General features: G+C 38.7%; 1 protein-coding gene and 1 long non-coding RNA gene across 3 annotated transcripts; one reads left to right on the top strand and one right to left on the bottom strand.

Annotated features, from left to right (window-relative positions):
• Positions 1-308: 308 nt before the first annotated feature.
• On the bottom strand, positions 309-12,244 carry LOC127418808 (regulation of nuclear pre-mRNA domain-containing protein 1B-like). 2 transcript variants are annotated; one of them, XM_051659647.1, is made up of 8 exons: positions 12,008-12,244; positions 10,114-10,291; positions 5,295-5,424; positions 5,074-5,213; positions 4,820-4,938; positions 4,420-4,546; positions 2,103-2,278; positions 309-882 (listed from the first exon to the last, which is right to left on the bottom strand). In XM_051659647.1, the coding sequence occupies exons 2-8, from the start codon at positions 10,262-10,264 to the stop codon at positions 733-735; spliced, it is 993 nt and encodes a 330-aa protein (XP_051515607.1). In that variant the 5' UTR covers positions 10,265-10,291; positions 12,008-12,244; the 3' UTR covers positions 309-732. The 2 variants fall into 2 exon arrangements, with proteins under 2 accessions (XP_051515607.1, XP_051515606.1); XM_051659646.1 differs by having other exon boundaries at positions 5,035-5,213.
• A 14-nt stretch (positions 12,245-12,258) lies between these two features.
• On the top strand, positions 12,259-18,368 carry LOC127418859 (uncharacterized). The gene is made up of 3 exons (XR_007893552.1): positions 12,259-12,313; positions 14,926-18,136; positions 18,294-18,368. It is a non-coding gene; the product is annotated as an uncharacterized LOC127418859 (long non-coding RNA).
• Positions 18,369-23,340: the final 4,972 nt, after the last annotated feature.

The following is a 23,340-nucleotide window of genomic DNA, read 5'->3' on the forward strand; positions in this document are numbered from 1 at the left end:
CCACAAATATTTATAAATTAAATGGATGCTCTACACCATCCCTCTGATAATACGACAATCCATTCAATTTTAATCTCAAGCATTCACTCACATCAAAATGCTAAATATTTCTTACTGTGTAGTCATGGTTCTATGTTGTAGCCACATAAGAAAGTTGGATTTTTTTTAACATCTGTTATATTAGCAATAAAACCCAGAGAACATATTTGAAATGAAAATATAACACTTTGAATAGTATCTGATGGTGGTGAACATGTTTTGTACAAGTCTCAATTCTCTTGATATCATGAACTCAGTCTGAAGCGGAGTCATTTAAAAATTTTAATCCCATTTTCCGTCTCTTCCAAAACCACATAATATGCAAAACCTGTCTTTTAAAGCAGAAAAACTAAAATTCGACTGATGTAACACAAAACAAAGGGTGTTGCTTTTTCACAGTAAAGTCACTCAAAGCAAAACTGCCAAACTTTGAATCAGATTTAATTATCGACCGATGAGTTTGATCGCATTGACATTTCGTTCTTGCAGCAAAAATTTCATTGGCTGCAATAAAACCAAAAGAAAATGCACAAATGCGGGCGAGAGCTGAGCTGGTGTGCTAGAATCGTCGTCCAGTTGGTTTATCTCGGGCTCCTTTCATGGTTTTTGGAGTCGTTCTGATCTAAGAGGAACTTTGAGTCTTTAGAGGGGCAGGTTTACAGGTGGAGGGGTCAGATTTAAGGGCCGAGACACTCAGTCAGTAGAAAAGAGATCTCCAGCAGACGGCAGTGGGGCGAGACCACCAGTAACATTTGGTAGGAGAGAAAGATCTGGAAGACTTTGGATGTGCGACTTGAGTTCCTTCCGCACTTGTGTGACGCGAGCAAGTTTCATCTTGTATTCCTGCAACGACAACAGATAATGGATGAATCGATCAGTCAATGTGAATGAATGAACGTTACATTTATGTAGCGCTTTTCTGACACTACACTCAAAGCGCTTTACACAGTGAGCAGGGGACTCTCCTCAACCACCACCAGTGTGCAGCATACACCTGATAGTGCACCAGTACGCTCACCACACACCAGCTATTGGTGGAGAGGAGAGTTATAGAGACAGTTAATGGAGGGGGATTATTAGGAGGCCATGATTGAGAATAGCCAATGGGGGGAATTTGGCCAGGATGCCACGGTTACACCCCTACTCATTACGAGAAGTGCCCTGGGATGTTTAATGACCACAGAGAGTCAGGACCTCAGTTTAACGTCTCATCCAAAGGTTGGTGCCTTTTTACAGTATAGTGTCCCCATCACTATACTGGGGCATTAGGACCCACACAGACTGCAGGGTGAGCACCCCCTGCTGGACTCCCTAATACCTCTTCCAGCAGCAACCTTAGTTTTCCCCAAGAGGTCTCCCATCCAGGTACTGACCAGGCTCAGCCCTGCTTAGCTTCAGTGGGCAACCGGTCTTGAGTTACAGGGTGATATGGCTGCTAGATAATGTGTTTCAAGGCATTTAGTAATAGTGTTCACCAAAAAGATGAAAATTCTGTCATCATCACAAGACTTTTTCTATGGAACATAAAATGAGTTTTGAAGAATGTCTGAGCTGCTGTATTCCATCAAATCAAAGCATACAGTGACCAGGAGCTTTCAAGGTCCAAAATGAACAAAAAGCACCTTAAACACATTAAAGAATTTCATATGACCTGTGCGCTATATTCCAAGTCTTCTGAAGCCATATGATACCTTTGTGTGAGGAACAGACCAAAATTGAGGTTGAAGCACAAATGCAATTTGAAAGCTGACGACTTCGTAAATAACGACTTAAATTTCGGTCTATTTGACACACAACGCTATTGCATTGCTTCAGAAGACTTGGAATAAAGTGCTAGAGTTGTATGGACTACTTTCATTATGCTTTGTTGTCGTTTTTGGTGCTTGACAGCCAACGTCACCATCCACTTTCATTGTATAGAAAAGAGCAGCTCAGACATTCTGCCAAAAAACTAAACAAAAAAGAAAGTCATAGGGATTTGGAATGACATGAGGGTGAGTAAATGGCGACAGAACTTTTTTTTTCTGTGAACTATCCTTTAGAAGCACTGATGACTCTTGTACCTCCAGTTTCTTCTCCCTCTCGTTGAGCGCCTCTCTCTGGCTTTGAATGTATTCTGTGAGCATGCGGGCCAGCTGCCTTCGGTCCTCTAATTCAGCCGCTAGACGTCCGTTATACTCCGCCAGCAGCAGACACGCCTCGTCCACTGTCTTCGAAAGTTTATCTGCGGCCTCTTTATCTGCAGAAAGCAGGACATAGAGATGCACGTACTGTTAGACAGGTCACAAGCTGCATCAAACTACCCTTATGAACCGAAAACAACAGGTTCAATTTGAACATTGAACCTTTGGGTTTTCTGATGAAACTATCTAGTGACTCTCCATCCATAATCAAATGAGTTATAGGGCTTGGTAATGACACTGATTTGCTGATTCAAAATCATTTGGGTATATTTCACTGACAATGTCCATTTTGCTTACATACAAAGAAATTCTGGTTGCACTTATTTTACAGTACGTGTACTTTCAGTATACTTACAAAGTACTTACCCATGAAAGTACTGAGTAATTTTAGGTAACTACATGCACTTAATATGAGTTAAGGTTAGAGTTGGTGTTAGGCTTAGGGTTAGTACCTAGTATTTACTGTAGTTATTGTAATTATATAGTATGCAAAAGTAGAACAGTACTGTCAAATAAAGTGCTACCGAAATTCTCTCTCAAATAATGCGGTTAATTTATACATGGAGGGGACGCTCTAACTTGGTACATAACGAAAATATACATTTTATTTGATTATTTGTTTTTCATCATTTTCCCATTTCAGCTTAAATATGCCAAATTCCATCAGTAAAATATCTTGAAATTGCATACTTTGTATATACATATAAATATTATGTGTACATACAGTATATATACATATACACAACTCTTTATCTGATGAATATATAGGCTATAAAAAGCTTAATTTGCTAAATAAATACTTACCAATTTTGGGATTGTTTACAGTTTAAAATTCAGCATTATGCAGAAAAGCTTTATTTTGCTGGTTATTATTAGGATACTGGTTGCATAATTAACAGTTTGGGGATTTTATTCATCTTTATTAAGATTGTTATGAATCTTGTAGCCTCAATGTCTGTGCTTATAATAGTAATAAAAAACTACGTTTTTTTTTTATTTATCATTCTATAAATACATTTTAAAAAACTATCGGACAATTAATCGGTTATCTGTCTTTATTCACCACCTTAGTTATCGGTATCAGCAAAATCCACTATCGGCCAACCTCCAATTTCAGCTATAATGACCATTTTGCTTACATATATGAATGAAATTCTCTCCCGGATAATGCTTTTAATTATACAGCGGACCTTCTAACTAAGTACATTACAAAAAGCTTCATTTTTACAAATTATATTTTATTTGCGTTTTATCATCTTGGTCACATTTTAGCTTTTTTTAAATGTAGAAATCCATGTATTCCAGCAATAATTATAATGCATATATTATATTTAGTTTAAAATCATAACTTAGACTATTTACAGGTATTTACACTGATTTGTAGAACACATGCTAAAAATCTGTACTGTCTCTTTAAGAAAACCGCCATTTCTGTAAGGACCGTCTGTAAATGAGCGCATATTAACGAGAGAGGGCTCGAATGGCTTTACCTCTTCCATGCTGTGCATGATTAGAATTAAACGTTTATTTATCACTGACTAATGTCTCTTAATACCCTTTCTGTTCTTTACACTCAGTTGTTGATCAAAAACGACAAAAATAGAAACATGCAATTCTATTCCCACATAGCACGGATGCACTAAAGAAGACATGCAGCTCCACTCTCTTTAATATGCGCTCAACCAGAACACTGAAATGGCACTATTCTTAAAGAGACAGTACCGTTTTAGCATGTGTTCTACATATCAGTGTAAATAGTACAAATTATGCATGTAAACAATAAACGTGACAATATATAATATGCAATTTTAAGACACATGATTTATTGATGCAAATTTTTATAAAGTTTGCAAAAATGTATATTTTCATAACCTAGTCAGAACGTCCCCTGTATAATTAACAGCATTAGCAGAGAAAGTTGGGTCGTTATAACAGAAATGTACTCAATCGAGATCAAGTGAATCTGAATAAAATACTCCCGGTATTAACATGCATTTCAAATGCACCTCGATTTCACTAATGCATCTGGGACAACAGTGAAGGACCGCCTACTCACCTGTCAATCATTCCTTTAGCTAAAGCAACGTTTTTGCTTTAAAAGAAAATAACCATCTGATCAAACCATTCGTAAAAGCGCTTTGGATCAAGAATGTTTTTCCTGTGAAACCTCAGACTCAAGTCTCCTGCCAGGACTCACCTGTGATCTTTTCTAGAAGAGAAACGTCCTGCACCTCCTGCGGAAGAGAGGCAATCTTCTGTCTCACTGCAGCATCACCTGACGCCGCGTTCTCCAGATCCTGCAGCGCTTTCACCAGATCCTCTGTCTGTGAAGTCATGAAAATGTTCATTGCATCTTTTTTGAATTTTAGTCTCTGACCGAGACTAACATTAAGCCTAATATCTCCTTTTGTGTTTTCACAGAATATAGAAAGTCATACAGGTTTGGAACAATATACGGGCGAGTAAATGATTACAAAATTTAAATTTTTAAGTGAACTATACCTGTAAGCTTGATGGACACACTTAAGCTAAAAACAGCTGAGAATCACTTTTCTCTGAGTAAATATCTATGGCTGAACCTTTAAAAGCATTCGTACCAGTTGAGGAGCTGCTGCATCGGTCTCACGAGGGGAGTAGTGACCTCTGTAATCATCATCTTCCTCCTCCTCTTCCTCCTGCACCTTCTGATAGCTTCTCTTCAGGTTTTTCCTGTCATCTGCCAAGTGAAAATTCAAGGCTATTGACATTCATAATTACAGACCAAGTCTCTCAGGAACCCAATTAAACATGTAGACTATAACAAAATAAATACCAGTGGCAGCTGACGTTATATGTGGTCTCTGGTGCTGACCTGCAGACTTGTGTTTGGGGCTGTCGGAGTCCTCGATGGCCAGTTTGAGCTGCTGGATGAAGTCTGAGCGATAGAGACTACGCTCTTGCCAGATATTCAACAATCTCTCCATGTGCTTCTTACAACCGTCATCCCCATCTCTGACACACAAAGAGAATATAGGTAACACAGGACAATTAAATTGTTTTTTTAAAAACATGAAACGTTGAAGGGGATTTCACCTTGCGACATGCGAACAGGCATCAACCAAGACGCTTTCAAAGTCTTTCGTGAACTCGGGACCCTTTTTCTTACTATTCTGAATGACATCATTTGCCAGATACAGGAATGTCAACTTCCTGCTGCTTTTAGCTGAAAAACAAAACACACAATGAATGAGAAATTTTATTCATTTATAATAAAGTCACCACAAAATGTAAATTCTGTCTGTGAAACACAAAAGAGGCAAACAAAGAGAGGTTTAGCAGAATGTTCATGCTGCTCATTTCCATACAACAAAAGTGGACAGTGATTTTTGCAGTAAAGTTACGACGAAAAACGAAAGCACAATAGAAGTATTCCATCCGACTCGTGCACTATATTCCAAGTCTTTTGAAGTCATACAATAGCTTTGTGCGAGGAACAGACTGAAATTTAAGGCGCTATTCACTAACAAACTGTCATTGACTGCGAGCACCATTGGTTCTCGTGTGTCATGTGACTCAAGTGTCTTATGTATCAGTGGACAACAATTAAAATGTTGGTATGTTCCTCACACAAAGCAATTACATAACTTCAGAAGATTTAATATAACACATTTGGAGAACTTTTATGGTACTTCTTTTTATCCATGTTGGAGCTTGGCAATAGGGGTGGGTGATACACTATATTGGCAAAAGTATTCGCTCACCCATCCAAATAATTGAATTCAGGTGTTCCAATCACTTCCATGGCCACAGGTGTATAAAATGAAGCACCTAGGCATGCAGACTGCTTCTACAAACATTTGTGAAAGAATGGGCCGCTCTCAGGAGCTCAGTGAATTCCAGCGTGGTACTGTGATAGGATGTCACCTGTGCAACAAGTCCAGTCGTGAAACTTCCTCGCTACTAAATATTCCACAGTCAACTGTCAGTGGTAATATAACAAAGTGGAAGCGATTGGGAATGACAGCAACTCAGCCACAAAGTGGTAGGCCACGTAAAATGGTCAGCGGATGCTGAGGCGCATAGTGCGCAGAGGTCGCCAACTTTCTGCAGAGTCAATCGCTACAGACCTCCAAAGTTCATGTGGCCTTCAGATTAGCTCAATAACAGTGCGTAGAGAGCTTCATGGAATGGGTTTCCATGGCCGAGCAGCTGCATCCAAGCCATACATCACCAAGTGCAATGCAAAGCGTCGGATGCAGTGGTGTAAAGCACACCGCCACTGGACTCTAGAGCAGTGGAGACGCGTTCTCTGGAGTGACGAATCACGCTTCTCCATCTGGCAATCTGATGGACGAGTCTGGGTTTGGCGGTTGCCAGGAGAACGGTACTTGTCTGACTGCATTGTGCCAACTGTGAAGTTTGGTGGAGGGGGGATTATGGTGTGGGGTTGTTTTTCAGGAGCTGGGCTTGGCCCCTTAGTTCCAGTGAAAGGAACTCTGAATGCTTCAGCATACTAAGAGATTTTGGACAATTCCATGCTCCCAACTTTGTGGGAACAGTTTGGGGATGGCCCCTTCCTGTTCCAACATGACTGCGCACCAGTGCACAAAGCAAGGTCCATAAAGACATGGATGAGCGAGTTTGGTGTGGAAGAACTTGACTAGCCTGCACAGAGTCCTGACCTCAACCCGATAGAGCACCTTTGGGATGAATTAGAGCGAAGACTGCGAGCCAGGCCTTCTCGTCCAACATCAGTGTCTGACCTCACAAATGCGCTCCTGGAAGAATGGTCAAAAATTCCCATAAACACACCCCTAAACCTTGTGGAAAGCCTTCCCAGAAGAGTTGAAGCTGTTATAGCTGCAAAGGGTGGGCCGACGTCATATTAAACCCTATGGATTAAGAATGGGATGTCACTTAAGTTCATATGCGTCTAAAGGCAGATGAGCGAATACTTTTGGCAATATAGTGTATGACCAAAATCTTGAAAAACTGAAAATCACGATAACGACATACACTGGTGGCCAGAAGTTTGGAAACAGCACCATCAATATTTGAAAAAAGTCATTTTTTATAAAATCTAGACAGGCCCCATTTCCAGCAGCCATCACTCCAACACCTTATCCTTCAGTAATCATGCTAAATTGCTAATATGGTACTAGAAAATCACTTGCCATTATATCAAACACAGTTGAAAGCTATTTGGTTCGTTAAATGAAGCTTAACATTGTCTTTGTGTTTGTTTTTGAGTTGCCACAGTATGCAATAGACTGGCATGTCTTAAGGTCAATATTAGGTCAAAAATGGCAAAAAAGAAACAGCTTTTCCTCAGCTGACAGCTTCATTGAATTCTACCCGCTCAACACCAGTTTCATGTACAACAGTAAAGAGAAGACTCAGGGCTCCAGGCTTTATGGGAAGAATTGCAAAGAAAAAGCCACTTTTGAAATAGAAAAACATAAAGAAAAGGTTAGAGTGGGCAAAGAAACACAGACATTGGACAACAGATAATTGGAAAAGAGTGTTATGGATCTTAACCCCATTGAGATTTTGTGGGATCAGTTAGACTGTAAGGTGCATGAGAAGTGCCCAACAAGACAGCCACATCTATGGCAAGTGCTACAGGAAGTGTGGGGTGAAATGTCACATGAGTATCTGGACAAACTGACAGCTAGAATAACAAGGATCTGCAAAGCTGTCATTGCTGCACATGGAGGATTTTTTGATGAGAACTCTTTGAACAATTTTAAGTAATTTTTCACATTATTAATGTCCTGACTATACATTGTGATCAGTTGAATGCCACTTTGGTGAATAAATGTACCAATTTCTTTCCATAAGCGCAAAGTCTGTACATTATTCCAAACCTTTGGCCACCAGTGTATATCACAATATAGTACTTTTGTTTTTTGGGAAAATCAATAAAAATTGGTTTATATATTATATAACCATATTGCAATGCTTATTTTTGGATATTTCAGTCAGTAGATTAAATACTTTATAAATGAAAACCACTTCCTCTTATATAATTGTCACATTTCAGTCTTGACATGCTGTTGACCAATTTTATTATTATTATTATTATTATTATTATTATAAAGTTTCCTCAAGAATCTCAACATCTTCTCAAAGCAATGCAACGAAGGAAAAAATATATAACACTTCATTAGGCTGTTAATTAAGTAACTAATTAAGTCATCTCTATAGACAAAATATAAATATCAGAAGGCAAACATGGCCATTGTGTTCCCTAATATGAAACATCATTGAACAGAATTTTAATGAGGGTGATGATGTGTACATTAAAAACACTTTAATTTGGTACATGACAGTGTTGTAGCTTTTTTCTCATCAGTGATGGTTAGAATGCCAGGCTGTCTAGATGTTTGACTTCATCCATAGCATTTTAAGGTCAAGTCATGGTACAATTCAAATTGGTCTGCGCCACCATATCGAGAGAAGCCGGATTGCCGCTTTGCGCTCTCCAGTCTCTAGAGAAAAATTATTGGGAAGCCCGCTGGATTCGCACGCACTCGCGTGCTCCAGAGATAGAGCGCGAGACACTCAAGTGAAACACATATACATATTTAGCGCTAATGAAGTGCCAAACGCAAGATGAATGTCATTGTATTTGCCTAAATGTTCATTGCAAGAAAAACCCTGTCCATGTTTCTTCAATTCTCTCAGTCCTGCCAACTGATAGATACACACACGCCACGCATATGGATATCTACGATTCGCGATATACTCGATATAGAAAAATCTCTATCGTTTGACACTTTATATCGTCGCCATTTATACTGTCATATCACCCAGCCCTAATTGGCAGTATAAATCACCATCCACTTACCTTGTACAGAAAGTACAGAAACTCTGATATTCTGCGGAACATCTCCTTTTTTGTGTTCCACCAAAGAAAGAAATTCATATGGGTTTGGAATGACATGGAGGTGAATAAATGAAAACATTTTCATTTTTGGGTGAACAATCCCTTTTCTTTTTTTTCTCCCCTTTCCCCCCCAATTTGGCATGCCCAATTCCCAATGCGCTCTAAGTCCTCGTGGTGGCGTAGTGACTCGCCTCAATCTGGGTGGCGGAGGACGAATCTCAGTTGCCTCCGCGTCTGAGACTATCAACCCACGCATCTTATCACGTGGCTTGTTGAGCGTGTTACCACTGAGGCTTCACGCTATTCTCCGCGGCATCCACGCACAACTCACCACACACCCCACCGAGAGCGAGAACCACATTATTGCGACCACGAGGAGGTTAACCCATGTGACTTTACCCCCCCTAGCAACCAGGCCAATTTGGTTACTTAGGAAGCCTGACTGGAGTCACTCAGCACACCCTGGATTGAAACTCGTGACTCCAGGGGTGGTAGTCAGCGTCTTTACTTGCATGAACAATCCCTTTTAATACACTGTGATGCAAGCTCACGAGAGGTGAAAGTCATAGCAGGTGTTCGAGGGATATATTTTCAGTCAGTTTGTTTGTTGTATTCAAACTTTTTTTTTTTAAGTGATTAAGCTTAAATTGTGCACATTAGCTTCAAAAAAGGCGACTTCAGCCAAAAGGTGCATGTTCGATAACAACCTAACCCTTTGTATTACTATGAAATACAACATAGAAAAGACTTTTTGGACACTACCATGTTGGTAATGCCCTGGTATTATTTAAAGTACCTTACATTATCATGGTATTTATCAAAGTGCCATGGTACTACCACAGTACTTTTCTGTAAGGGACTCATTAGCTATTAATTAAGTTTGGAAAAGCAAAATATGACTATCTGGTGCTAATCAAACAGATCTCACAATCCTCAACTGATCCAACAGATCTGTGTGTTCCCTGAAAGCTGCAGCTGTGAACTCATGAGTGACAGCAGCATAAGAGTATGTCTCTCTCTCACCCTTCTTTAGTTCTCTGTGCCACACTCGCACTATGAGCGCTGAATGTTTGCGGTGGTGTATGATCCACAGTGAGAGAGTCTGAACGCTCTGCTGCGAGTTACTCAGCTCAGACAGTTTCTTCTCCAGAGCAGACTCAGAGAAAGACGACATGATGGACGCGCTCTCTCCAAAAACTCCCTAAAAAAAAAAAAATGGTTAAAAAGAAGGCAGAACCTTTAAACACTGAGTACGGCATGTTTATCTCAAGAAGCTTCAAGAGCAAATTATGGAGTTAGTTACAAAGTATGGCCTAGAATACAAAGTGTACGTGCAGTTGATATGAAAAAAGGTAGTGTGACATCCTATACCTCATTTACAACTGCTCTTGGATAGTTATTATATAGAAGGTTTTTATGACCTCATATTATTTGAGACTACATGGAATATTTATTCTTATAAAAATATATTTATCACACCACACGGCTATTTAAAATGAACTATGGGAGGTCAAAAGGGTGAATAAAAACTTGAAGAAAATTAATAGGAGAAATCAGTCACAGCAGTCAGCACTTCTTACACACTAATATACATTTTAAAACATTTTGGATGTTGAATTTGGCAATGTCAAAGTTATTTTTCAGCTACCCATATACATATAGCACAACATAAAGTATATTTAGGTAGAATGACTAAATAAATAAAGTTATATAAACACACTAAATGAATATACAAAAATTACGCTTTTCAATTTTATAATAAAAGTGCATCAATTTGAATTGAGTAAATTTAGTGCGTCAATTTAAAAAAGTTACTCAGAGGTCCTTCGAGAACAAAAATGTCTGCGTCAAAAAAACTGCCATAATAATATTATATATTTAAATTATTTTCCACTTTCAATGAGTTAATTTCTTAACCAACATCAGTCCTGATCATAACTCCCAAACATTCATTCATTTTTGGGATTTTATCCCTTTAAATGCCAGTTTGTTTATATAACGCCACTGTTGTTTTTTTTACACACACACACATTTCTTGATATACAAATACAAATACAAATACAAAACACACTCTGACATCCATACCAGCACACCCACACAATTTTAGCTGCATCATTTATTCAGTTGGCCTGCAGTGCTCTATAATACAGCAAACAGAGAACAGGTAAAAAGCATGTATTTGCTCCATAGGCTTAAACATGAGAAAATGGCGCCATCTGGTGGAAAAAGTTTACATTTTGAAGCTAGGGCTCCCGAATGATAGCATAATATCGTAGAATTCATGATTTTATGCTTCAATGGCACTGGGATCAAATATTGCAGTTTTAATGGGTTTCAATCGGGACATTTTCGTCCTGAAGGTCCTGAGTGTAACTATTGTGTGTACACAGTGTATTATAGATGTATTATAGGAACTGAGGTTGAAATATCAAAATTCCCCCCCAAAAATACACACCTTTGGCAAAATGTATGCTGTTGGCATTAACACAAAATGATCAAAGAAATGAAAATGAAAAACACAAAAATGTCCCGAAGGTCGCACAAGGGTTAATGTTGTTAAAAATAAAATACAAACCACACAATTCGATTTGATGTACTTTTGTTATGAATTATGAAATTGAAAATCTTAAAAATAGGCTAAAATATTTTTTGAGTGTAGTTTAATATGTACTATAGTCACATCCAACTACTATATAACTATACAGTTTGATTGTACATTAACATTATATATGATTATAATATACTCTGCACTCAGTGTATAGATCCTGTAAATATTAATTATTGATTCGTTGAACATCTGATTAGTTTGCTCCTGCAACTCTACTACAAGCAACTCATTAATCAAATAATACTAACAATAACTACAATATACTAACTAAATAAACAGCTAGGAGAAAATGCTATATAAAGCTCTTACCTGTCAGCAGTTTTAGACGTGTAATCTGGATTCAACTCCAAAATGGCACAAAACACGCGGAAACCAATGCAATATGGTATAACCGCTGATCAGAGGGGTAGACGGGGACGAAATAAATCAGAATCGATTAATATGACGCGAATGTGTGGGTTAATTCCTCGAAACTTCTGCAGAATGTTTAATTTAAACACAGTGAGATTTCGCTGCAAGTTTCTCTCGCGGCTGATAAACAAACGGGCGTCGCGCAATGACGTCATAGAGACGCGCGGAAGGAACATGCTGGATGGCTTCATCTCATACAACACTGTAATTTTTATTTAACTTTATAATCATAGTTCTGAAGAGGTGTCTGCTCTTTTGTGTGGTGATTTTTTGGTGTAATGTGTTTTATAAGCCCAGTTTTTATTTATTTATTTTTTTTTGCTTAGTGACCAGCAAAGAGGAGTGTGTCTTGTCTGGCCTTTTACTGTTTTAATGAAATGAAATCAGGAAATAAAGTTGAAATGGCGAAATTATGTGCATAGATAGATAGACAGTTGAAGTCAGAAGTTTACATACAATTAGGTTGAAGTCATTAAAACTCATTTTTAACCACTCCACAGATTTCATATTAGCAAACTATAGTTTTGGCCATTTATGACATCTACTTTGTGCATGACACAATTGTTTACAGACAGATTGTTTCACTTTTAATGGACTATATCACAATTCCAGTGGGTCAGAAGTCTACATACACTAAGTTAACTGTGGCTTTAAGCAGCTTGGACAATTCCAGAAAATGATGCCAAGCCTTTAGACAATTAGCTTCTGGTAGGAGGTGTACTGAATTGGAGGTGTACCTGTGGATGTATTTAAGGCCTACCTTCATACTCAGTGCCTCTTTGCTTGACATCATGGGAAAATCAAAAGAAATCAGCCAAGACCTCAGAAAAAAATTGTGGACCCCCACAAGTCTGTTTCATCCTTAGGAGCAATTTCCAAACGCCTGAAGGTACCACGTTCATCTGTACAAACAATAGTACGCAAGTATAAACACCATGGGACCACGCAGCCATCATATCGCTCAGGAAGAAGATGCATTCTGTCTCCTAGAGATGAACGTAGTTTGGTGAGAAAAGTTCAAATCAATCCCAGAACAACAGCAAAGGACCTTGTGAAGATGCTGGAGGAAACAGGTAGACAAGTATCTATATCCACAGTAAAATTAGTCCTGTATCAATGTAACCTGAAAGGCTGCTCAGCAAGGAAGAAGCCACTGCTCCAAAACTGCCATAAAAAAGCCAGACTACAGTTTGCAAGTGCACATGGGGACAAAGATCTTACATTTTGGAGAAATGTTCTCTGGTCTGATGAAACAAAAATATAACTGTTTGGCCATAATGACCATCGTTACGTTTGGAGGAAAAAGGGTGAGGCTTGCAAGCCGAAGAACACCATCCCAACCGTGAAGCATGGGGGTGGCAGGATCATGTTGTGGGGGTGCTTTGCTGCAAGAGGGACTGGTGCACTTCACAAAATAGATGGCATCATGAGGAAGGAAAATTATGTGGATATATTGAAGCAACATCTCAAGACATCAGCCATGAAGTTAAAGCTCGGTCGCAAATGGGTCTTCCAAATGGACAATGACCCCAAGCATACCTCCAAAGTTGTGGCAAAATGGCTTAAGGACAACAGAGTCAAGGTATTGGAGTGGCCATCACAAAGCCCTGACCTCAATCCAATAGAAAATTTGTGGGCAGAACTGAAAAGGCATGTGTGAGCAAGGAGGCCTACAAACATGACTCAGTTACACCAGTTTTGTCTAGAGGAATGGGCCAAAATTCCAGCAACTTATTGTGAGAAGCTTGTGGAAGGCTACCCAAAATGTTTGACCCAAGTTAAACAATTTAAAGGCAATGCTACCAAATATTAACAAAGTGTATGTAAACTTCTGACCCACTGGGAATGTGATGAAAGAAATAAAAGCTGAAATAAATAATTCTCTCTACTATTATTCTGACATTTCACATTCTTAAAATAAAGTAGTGATCCTAACTGACCTAAGACAGGGAATGTTTTCTACGATTAAATGTCAGGAATTGTGAAAAACAATGTGTAAATCTATTTGGCTAAGGTGTATGTAAACTTCTGACTTCAACTGTCGATAGATTGATAGATAGATACTAGTTCACACTATTTTTCTAATTCTTGTATAATAATTAAGATTTTTACCACATCAAAATACACAAAAGTACTTTATCAATTTAAGGTTTGAAAATAATGCACAATTTACATATTAGAACAAAAGTGATGTTTTAATCTGATAAACTACTTGGTAATTGTCTGGGCCATTTTTGTTATTATAAGGTTCATAAAATGCTATTAAAAATAATAGCAATATAAATGAAAAGCAAATTATAAAACGCAAACCTATATGAAAAAGTTGGATTTGCTTAATGTCACTTCAAGAAAATGGCAAACTGCTGATAATTTAATACTTTGTTTACTTGGTGAAGGTAATCCTAAAAATTATTTTATGATGATTTATTATATTATATTGTTGGCTATTATTATGGATGTTTCTTTAAAAATGTGGTTGTGGAAGTTGCAAAATATTGCAGAAAGCCAAAATTTCCACTGAATAACTATAAAAATATCCAAATCACTGCTCTCTTTGTCATAAATTCTCATAATTGTGTTTCATATTAGCCTATTTCTCTCTCTCTATCTCTCTCTTTCTCTCTATCTCTCTCTCTCTCTCTCTCCCTCCCTCTCTCTCTCTCTCTCCCTCCCTCTCTCTCTATCTCTCTCTTTCTCTCTCTCTCTCTCTCTCCCTCTCTCTCTATCTCTCTCTTTCTCTCTTTCTCTCTCTCTCTCTGTCTCTCTCTCTCTCTCTATATCATAGTAACTTACAAGTGTTATAATCTCCTTCACAGATCTCATAACTCCCTGCAAGGAGAATAGCTGAAAATCAGATAGATGATCCCAAGATTGCATTTGCATGTCTCCGTCCATCCTGTGTCCTCTTGACCAAAGAACCTACAGCCGCTAATGTAGAAACTCTGAGCGTCCACCTCCACAGCGTGAGTGATGGAACTCTCCAACAGCTCCAGGGCTATGTCCTCTTTCCTCTCAGATTTGTTCTCAAAAGTCCAGGCTCCAAGCGCGAGGCTCTCATCCAGGCAGTCATGGAAGCCATGGCTTACGTCTTGGAGAACACTTGCGTTCAGAGTTGAAAGTCACTGCGAGATCTTTTCTCCGAGCTGTGCCTTTGTCTTTGTTTCCCGAAAGACCCGGGAAAGCCTGCCGCAACCTCAGAGGAAGTCAAACTGGCTGTCCTGAAGTGCCTGGATGCCCTCCTGCACTCTGCGTATTTGGACATCGTTTTTAGCTGTACGAGCCAAGCATGTTGCCTGGACTCGAAGCGGCCGTGTCGTTAGGCATAGCAAACAAACACCTAATACACCCTTGCAATCACCAAGCTACCACCCAAAAAAACCTTTGCAAATGCCATAGCAACTGCCTAACAACCATCCAGAACATCTTAGCCACTGCATAGCAATACAATCCGTAAATGCACAGTAAAATAAGAAATAAATGTCAAGTAATATGGTTTTATCAAAAGTGCAGATAAAAGTGCACACCACTATTAGGCAAGGAGGTTCCCGCCGTAGGTTTGTGGCTGATTTACAAGACGAGTTGACCTGTTATTCATTTTAGCATCATGATAGTCTTGCAGAGCCAGACTTTTGACTATTCTGGCCAAGAACTGCCCACTCAGACAGGACCATGTTAAATGACTGATTTTTATTTACGTGAAGTTTAGATTTAGATTTAGAACCAACAAGAGCAAAATAACAGACTGGCATACAAAAAAGCAGTTGCTTATTCATATAATGGCCGCAGTTTTTTGTTTAAGGTTGTAACAACAAAACCAAAGAAATCAGTAGAATTTAGAATTTAGAAAATTTCTTACATTTAGAATTAGGGATGTCACAATACCACTACCGAGACTGAAATACTTGTTCTTGGGCTCGTAAAAATGTTCCAATAGCAAAATCCAGAACCATTTGATGTACGTTTGTCATTGCGTAAGCATTATTATAATCCTTAAACCACAAAGGCTACCATTTAATGAGATAAATATAGTGTGCATGTGCTGCACGCTTCAAATGTGAGTGCTTGTGAATTTATGGAGCACCGGCTGTGTGGACGTCAGCTGCTCATACCTTTTACACCTCCTTGGCTTACACTGAAAACACCATCATAAGAATCGCACACTCTGTTTGTAGCAGATGACAGTGAGCATAGTGCTATTTCACTTTGTAGCACAAGGTACATACGAAGTACATATTTATTTAATTAAATAGGAGCCTTTTGTGGTATAATAATCACACTGAGGCTGTGTCTCGTTTGGAAGGATGCGTCCTCCGGAGGTCGCATTTCTCGGCCGCATTCGTCAACGAGGCTGTCTCGTTTCAGAAAAGCAAGTAGGACACTTCGAATGAAGCCTTCGAATGTGACCTTCTTTCACGGGAATTCGGAGGATGCATGAGGTGTGTCCTTCGTGGGCACTCATAACCCACAGTTCTTTGCTTCAACGGAAATGTCTAAAAAAAAAGACGCCAATTTGCCCGTAAATATGAAGTTCAAATGCAAGGAATGTTAATTCCCAAGTTGAAGTACCTCAGTAGATGGGTGCAGAGTATATAATATGTATTATTATATTAATATATAATTAAAATAAATTATTAGACTAAAAGTACACCTGTAAAATCTATTTTCTTTTCTCTTTACAACATTATAACTCTCCTAAAATGTACCTCAAACATTCCCTTCTAAAGGTACTTTGTTACCGTGTCACTCGAAGTGCTCGCACTTGTTAAAGAGTGGTGTGCTGTCATAGTAACCATGTTACGTTACGTTTCCGTTTGTCCTACGAAGGCCGTCTCATTTAAACGAGATTTGTTTAAAGGAGGACACTCGGTATACTGCAGCCTTCAAAGGACACGTCCTACCTATCATGCAGCCTTCCAAACGAGACACGGCCTGAGTGACGTAGTGACCTGCTTTTCTGGAAGTGAGAAGCTACCATCATAACAAAACAAACACTTCAAAATAAAAGCTCAGCCAAAATAAAAGCTTAATTTAAATAGGGAAAAAGTACGACAGAAATATATCACTACTGTATAGTTATGCAATATTCTCTGTAATACTGCTACTACTACTAATAATAAGAAATGTACAATTATTTAATGTTATTTAAGTAATATCTCACTTCTGTGATTTTCTGTTATGCAGCACTTTATTTGTTTTTTGGAGGTTGTGTAAAAGCACTTCATTTTATAAAAATAATTCAATATTATGTTGAAAATAAATTGTTAAATTCAAGTTTTAATGAATTAATTTATTTAGACACAATTTTCATTATATAAACTTTTGATAGATTTAAATAAATTGAAATAAACTGTTGATATGGTTCAGAAAACAAACAAAAAACAGGTATTGGTATCAACAAGTATCGAAAAGGAAGTATCGGTACTTGTACTCGTTCTAAAAAAAATGGTATTGGGAGATCCCTATTTAGAATGTAGAAACTTAGTATAAAAATTAGTAGAAACAAACATTAGTGTGTGTTGACTTTTTTACAGGGTCATCTCTGTGACATTGCCAGTACTTACTACTTTTGGATGGACATAAATTCTAACCACAAAGCGGAATATACAGTTGCGTTTAAGGGTAACTTGTTTACTTGCTAATATGTGCCTTAATAAGTTTTACTAATGTGATAAATTCTGTGAGTAGCAACAAATGTTCATTGTGGCAGCCTGGTCACTTGTAAACTAAACTTTTTTCCCTACGGACTATAAACTGTGCGTTCTCGAAAGTGACAGAAAGCCCACCAGTCAGATTGGAACTTGAGATTCTGCCAGATTCTTGGCATTTTTGTGCAGTTTGAATGGTTTGCAAGTGCAAATGTTCTGTGGGCGGTCCTGAGACTAGCATTGTGACATCATATCCTCAGACGTCCCTCGACCAGCGTCCACTTCTGAGGAGGACAGGGAAGGTCCTGACGTGAAAGATCCAGATTGCCAAAGACGTCATGGAGTGATGCATTCACCTGCTGACTCCAACCTGTGATTGAAGGTTGCAAAATTCATGTCCTTTCTCTTTAAACTCAACACTGATTATGATCACCAAAGGCCTGTTTTCTTGATTTTATTTAGTAATATCCAGCATAGATGTGTTGCAATTGAATTCCTCTCTCTTGTTGAACTGAAATGTGTTTGTTGATTTGATTTAGATTGAACAGTGCATCCGGAAAGTATTTACAGCGCTTCACTTTTTCCACATTTTGTTATGTTACAGCCTTATTCCAAAATGGATTAAATTCAATATTTTCCTCAAAATTCTACAAACAATACCCCATAATGACAATGTGAAAGAAGTTTGTTTGAAATCTTTGCAAATTTATTAAAAATAAAAAATGAAGAAAAATCACATGTACATAAGTATTCACAGCCTTTGCCATGACACTCAAAATTGAGCTCAGGTGCATCCTGTTTCCACTGATCATCCTTGAGACGTTTCTACAACTTGATTGGAGTCCACCTGTGGTAAATTCAGTTGACTGGACATGATTTGGAAAGGCACACACCTGTCTATATAAGGTCTCACAGTTAACAGTGCATGTCAGAGCACAAACCAAGCCATGAAGTCCAAGGAATTGTCTGTAGACCTCCGAGACAGGATTGTATCGAGGCACAAATCTGGGGAAGGGTACAGAAAAAGTTCTGCAGCATTGAAAGTCCCAATGAGCACAGTGGCCTCCATCATCCGTAAATGGAAGAAGTTTGGAACCACCAGGACTCTTCCTAGAGCTGGCCACCCGGCCAAACTGAGCGATCGGGGGAGAAGGGCCTTAGTCAGGGAGGTGACCAAGAACCCGATGGTCACTCTGACAGAGCTCCAGTGTTTCTCTGTGGAGAGAGGAGAACCTTCCAGAAGAACAACCATCTCTGCAGCACTCCACCAATCAGGCCTGTATGGTAGAGTGGCCAGACGGAAGCCACTCCTCAGTAAAAGGCACATGACCGCCCGCCTGGAGTTTGCCAAAAGTCACTTGAAGGACTCTCAGACCATGAGAAACAAAGATTGAACTCTTTGGCCTGAATGGCAAGCGTCATGTCTGGAGGAAACCAGGCACCGCTCATCACCTGGCCAATACCATCATGCTGTGGGGATGTTTTTCAGCAGCAGGAACTGGGAGACTAGTAAGGATCGAGGGAAAGATGAATGCAGCAATGTACAGAGACATCCTTGATGAAAACCTGCTCCAGAGCACTCTGGACCTCAGACTGGGGCGAAGGTTCATCTTCCAACAGGACAACGACCCTAAGCACACAGCCAAGATAACAAAGGAGTGGCTACGGGACAACTCTGTGAATGTCCTTGAGTGGCCCAGCCAGAGCCCAGACTTGAACCCGCTTGAACATCTCTGGAGAGATCTGAAAATGGCTGTGCACCGATGCTCCCCATCCAACCTGATGGAGCATGAGAGGTCCTGCAAAGAAGAATGGGAGAAACTGCCCAAAAATAGGTGTGCCAAGCTTGTAGCATCACACTCAAAAAGACTTGAGACTGTAATTGGTGCCAAAGGTGCTTCAACAAAGTACTGAGCAAAGGCTGTGAATACTTATGTACGTGATTTATTTTATTTTATTTATTTATTTATTTTTTTTTTTTCATTTTTAATTTTTAATAAATTTGCAAATATTTCAAAGAAACTTCTTTCACATTGTCATTATGGGGTTTTGTTTGTAGAGTTTTGAGGAAAATAATGAATTAATCCATTTTGGAATAAGGCTGTAACAAATGTGTAAGAGAGAAGGAGCTCCTCCCCATGGTGCACCGGTCCTCCACCGTCTCACTAACGATGATCCGCTCGCTGTACAACGAGCTTTCAAGGTCAGATGAGTGTGTGTGTGTGTGTTCGTGTTAGAGGTCGAAATCATTTTCTCTCAATTACCATAATATTTCCTCTCTGAGTGAGAAGACTCTGGAGTATGTGAGCACTAGGGATGTAACGTTTTCACGATATACTGCTGTTTTAAAAACAGATGGTTATCATACCGTTGACAATTTTAATTTATGGGATTGCATTAATATAAAGTCTAACTTTTTCTAGGCTGAGAAAAGGAATTAGCATTCCAGATGTATATATCAGCTCAATTAAGAGAGAATCAGCTACATTTACACAGCATCATAAACTTGCCACTTACTCCTGTATTTTCATTAGGTGTTGTTTAGGATCAGCCTAAATTATAAAAGCAACCAATTATTGAATCGAATGCATATCTTAACTCTTAACCTGGGGGAGTAATCATCAAATTATTTTGTAGTCATTTCTTTTATTTTTAATAATATTAATATTAGCAATGCACCTTAAAACCGTGATCCCAAAATACCACTGTACATTTTTGTGATGATTATCATACTGTGAATTTGATACTGTTGCACCCCTAGTGTACACAAAGTGCGTTATCTTCAAATTAAATCATAAATGCATTTTAATATATATATATTTTTCATTATTTACAAACCCGAGCACAAAACAAACCCAGAGTTTGTATTTTGTATTTTTCTCATTAAATTATTTTTTAAACATTACAAATCATATTATCAGCTTAACAATTAGAGTGAAACGTTTAATTGAAAAATGAATATTAAAGGAATATTCCGGGTTCAATACAAGTGAAGCTCAATCGACAGCGTTTGTGGCGTAATGTTGATTACCATAAAAATTAATTTCGACTCGTCCCTCCTTTTCTTTTTTGATTTTTTCCACTTTCTCCCAATTTTGGAATGCCCAATTCCCAATGTGCTCTAAGTCCTCGTGGTTGCATAGTGATTCGCTTCAGTCCGGGTGGCGGAGGACGAATCTCAGTTGCCTCCGCGTCTGAGACAGTCAACCCGTGCATCTTATCACGCGGCTTGTTGAGCGCGTTGCCATGGAGACATAGCGCATGTGGAGGCTTCACGCCATCCACCGCGGCAACCACGCTCAATTCACCATGCGCCCCACCGAGAACAAACCACATTATAGCGACCACGAGGAGGTTACCCCATGTGACTCTACCCTCCCTAGCAACCGGGCCAATTTGGTTGCTTAGGAGACCTGGCTGGAGTCACTCAGCACGCCCTGGGATTCGAACTAGCAAACTAGCGAACTCCAGGGGTGGTAACCAGCGTATTTTACCACTGAGCTATCCAGGCCCCCTCGTCCCTCCTCTTCTTTAAAAAAGCTACAATCTGGGTTACAATGAGGCACTTACAATGGAAGTGAATGGGGGCCAATCAGTAAACGTTAAAATACTCACTCTTTCAAAAGTATAGCCACAAAGCATAAACAGTATGTTTGTAAACATGATTTTAGAGTAATAAAATCATTTACTAACCTTTTCTGTCTAAAGTTATAGCCAATTTTACAACTTGGTTGCCATGACGATGTAATGTCAACAAACCCTAAAACGACTGTAAAAATGACCATTTAAACATCTTTACAGCTCAAATAATACATGAGTTTTAACAGAAGATTGAATCTAAGTGCTTTTATAAAATTATAAGCTTCACATTTCTGCCTTTAAACCCTCCAAAAATTGGCCCCCATTCACTTCCATTGTAAGTGCCTCACTGTAATCTAAATTTTTGCTGTTTTTAAAGAAAAGGAGGGAGGAGTCGAAATTAATTTTTTGTGGTAATCGACATTATGCCACAAATGCTGTCGATTGAGCTTAACTTGTATTAAACCCGGAACATTCCTTTTAATTTCAGAACATCTCAGTATTCGGATTGTCCCTCTTTTGCTTTAATGACAGCATTATGCACTCAAGCTGGCATGAACAAAACCTGATGATCATGTTATCAGCATGATTTGAGAATATCCCAAAGCACATTTCCAACCAAACTCCAATTTTTCATCAAATTAAAATCAGCATAAATTCATTTGAATCCAAATAATAATACCATGCATGTTGTATACTTATCAATGTACTTTACAGTTTAAATATATGATAATAATCATATTAATAGCTTAATAATATATCATAATGGTCATTTTTTATTATGCAAAATATAACATTCTGGGCTGAAATTTGACGCCACAGTTGTTGTGAAATTGTATTTGTAGATCCTCTGTTTAAATCTCTCTGTGTGCAGGTGTTGTGTGTTCTGGACGAGTCGTGTGGTGATTTCCTCAGGATGCGGGTGTCTAAAGCGGTTCTGCCGTGTCTCACCTCGTCTCTGATCAAACAGGCAGAGATCAGCGCTCGCTCGGGGCCCGTCTACACACACACACTGGCTTATAAACTCCCGTTCGCTGTGCTGCAGGGTCTCCGGCTGCTGTGTGTGTAACTGGACATGAGTAAGTCTCAACAACTACAGCTTGAAACTCTACTGGTATTGAATATTATTTGATAAAGAGCAATTGATCATTGATAACACAAAAAGATTTAAAGTTAATAGGAGTTTTTTTTAATATTGTTTCTACATTATGTTTGATTGATATCATTTATATAAAGTTTGGCTGTGATTTCTGTTCCCGCTTTCTAAGTTTCGCTGCAGTTTCCTGGTGAAATGAACACTAGAGGCGCTACAACAACTGTGTGGTTTAATCATTATCACACAAATCATGAGTACAATTGCTGATTATGACTTTATAAAAACGTATTTTTCACTATATTGCTCATCCCCAGCTATGTTATAATATCAAAACACTTTTATTTTAACACATGATTTGAAAAACTAAACATTTAAACACTTGTATTACAGACCCACCTACATATATATACACTTACACTTCCTACACCATTAGCTTGTTTGGTAGCTCATTCGAAAAAACTTTAATGACTGCGGTTCGAGACCAGCCAAAGACGTATGAAAGAGAAAGTGGCATAGAAGCGACATGAAATGACGAGGTTGCTTCAGTAAATGTATTTATTTATTTTATTTCAAATTTGCATTTTAAAACACTATCGGTTAGGGTTAGGTGTTGGTTAAGGGTAAGGATGTCTGTTTTGTTAAACTCTCATTTATCTTTCCGGACACTTTTGGTTAGATTTAGGGTAAAGTTTTAGGTTAGGGAGGTACATTTTACTTATTAAAACCTTCATCTAAAATTCACCTTAAAAGCGGTGTCTGATCACAACCTCATTTCACTCAGTTTTGGCGCCCCCCGCTGGACATTTCACTAGGAAACTGCAGCCAAACGTGTAATGAAGCATCTAAATTCAATTTCGCAAAAACGTTGCAATGTTCACGTAAGACCAGGCTGTCAGTTCCTGTGTGGAAGA

This window comes from Myxocyprinus asiaticus, chromosome 28, assembly GCF_019703515.2.
Source record: "Myxocyprinus asiaticus isolate MX2 ecotype Aquarium Trade chromosome 28, UBuf_Myxa_2, whole genome shotgun sequence".
Taxonomy (NCBI): Eukaryota; Metazoa; Chordata; class Actinopteri; order Cypriniformes; family Catostomidae; genus Myxocyprinus; species Myxocyprinus asiaticus.

Bases quoted from the DNA above. Each gene is read 5' to 3' on its own strand.
- LOC127418808 (XM_051659646.1), bottom strand. From the start codon at position 10,264: ATGTCGTCTTTCTCTGAGTCTGCTCTGGAGAAGAAACTGTCTGAGCTG. The intron at 5,425-10,113 runs GTGAGAGAGAGA...TTTGTTTTTCAG, and splicing joins GCACAGAGAACTAAAGAAGG to CTAAAAGCAGCAGGAAGTTG. The intron at 4,547-4,819 runs GTACGAATGCTT...ATGACTTCACAG, and splicing joins ATGCAGCAGCTCCTCAACTG to ACAGAGGATCTGGTGAAAGC.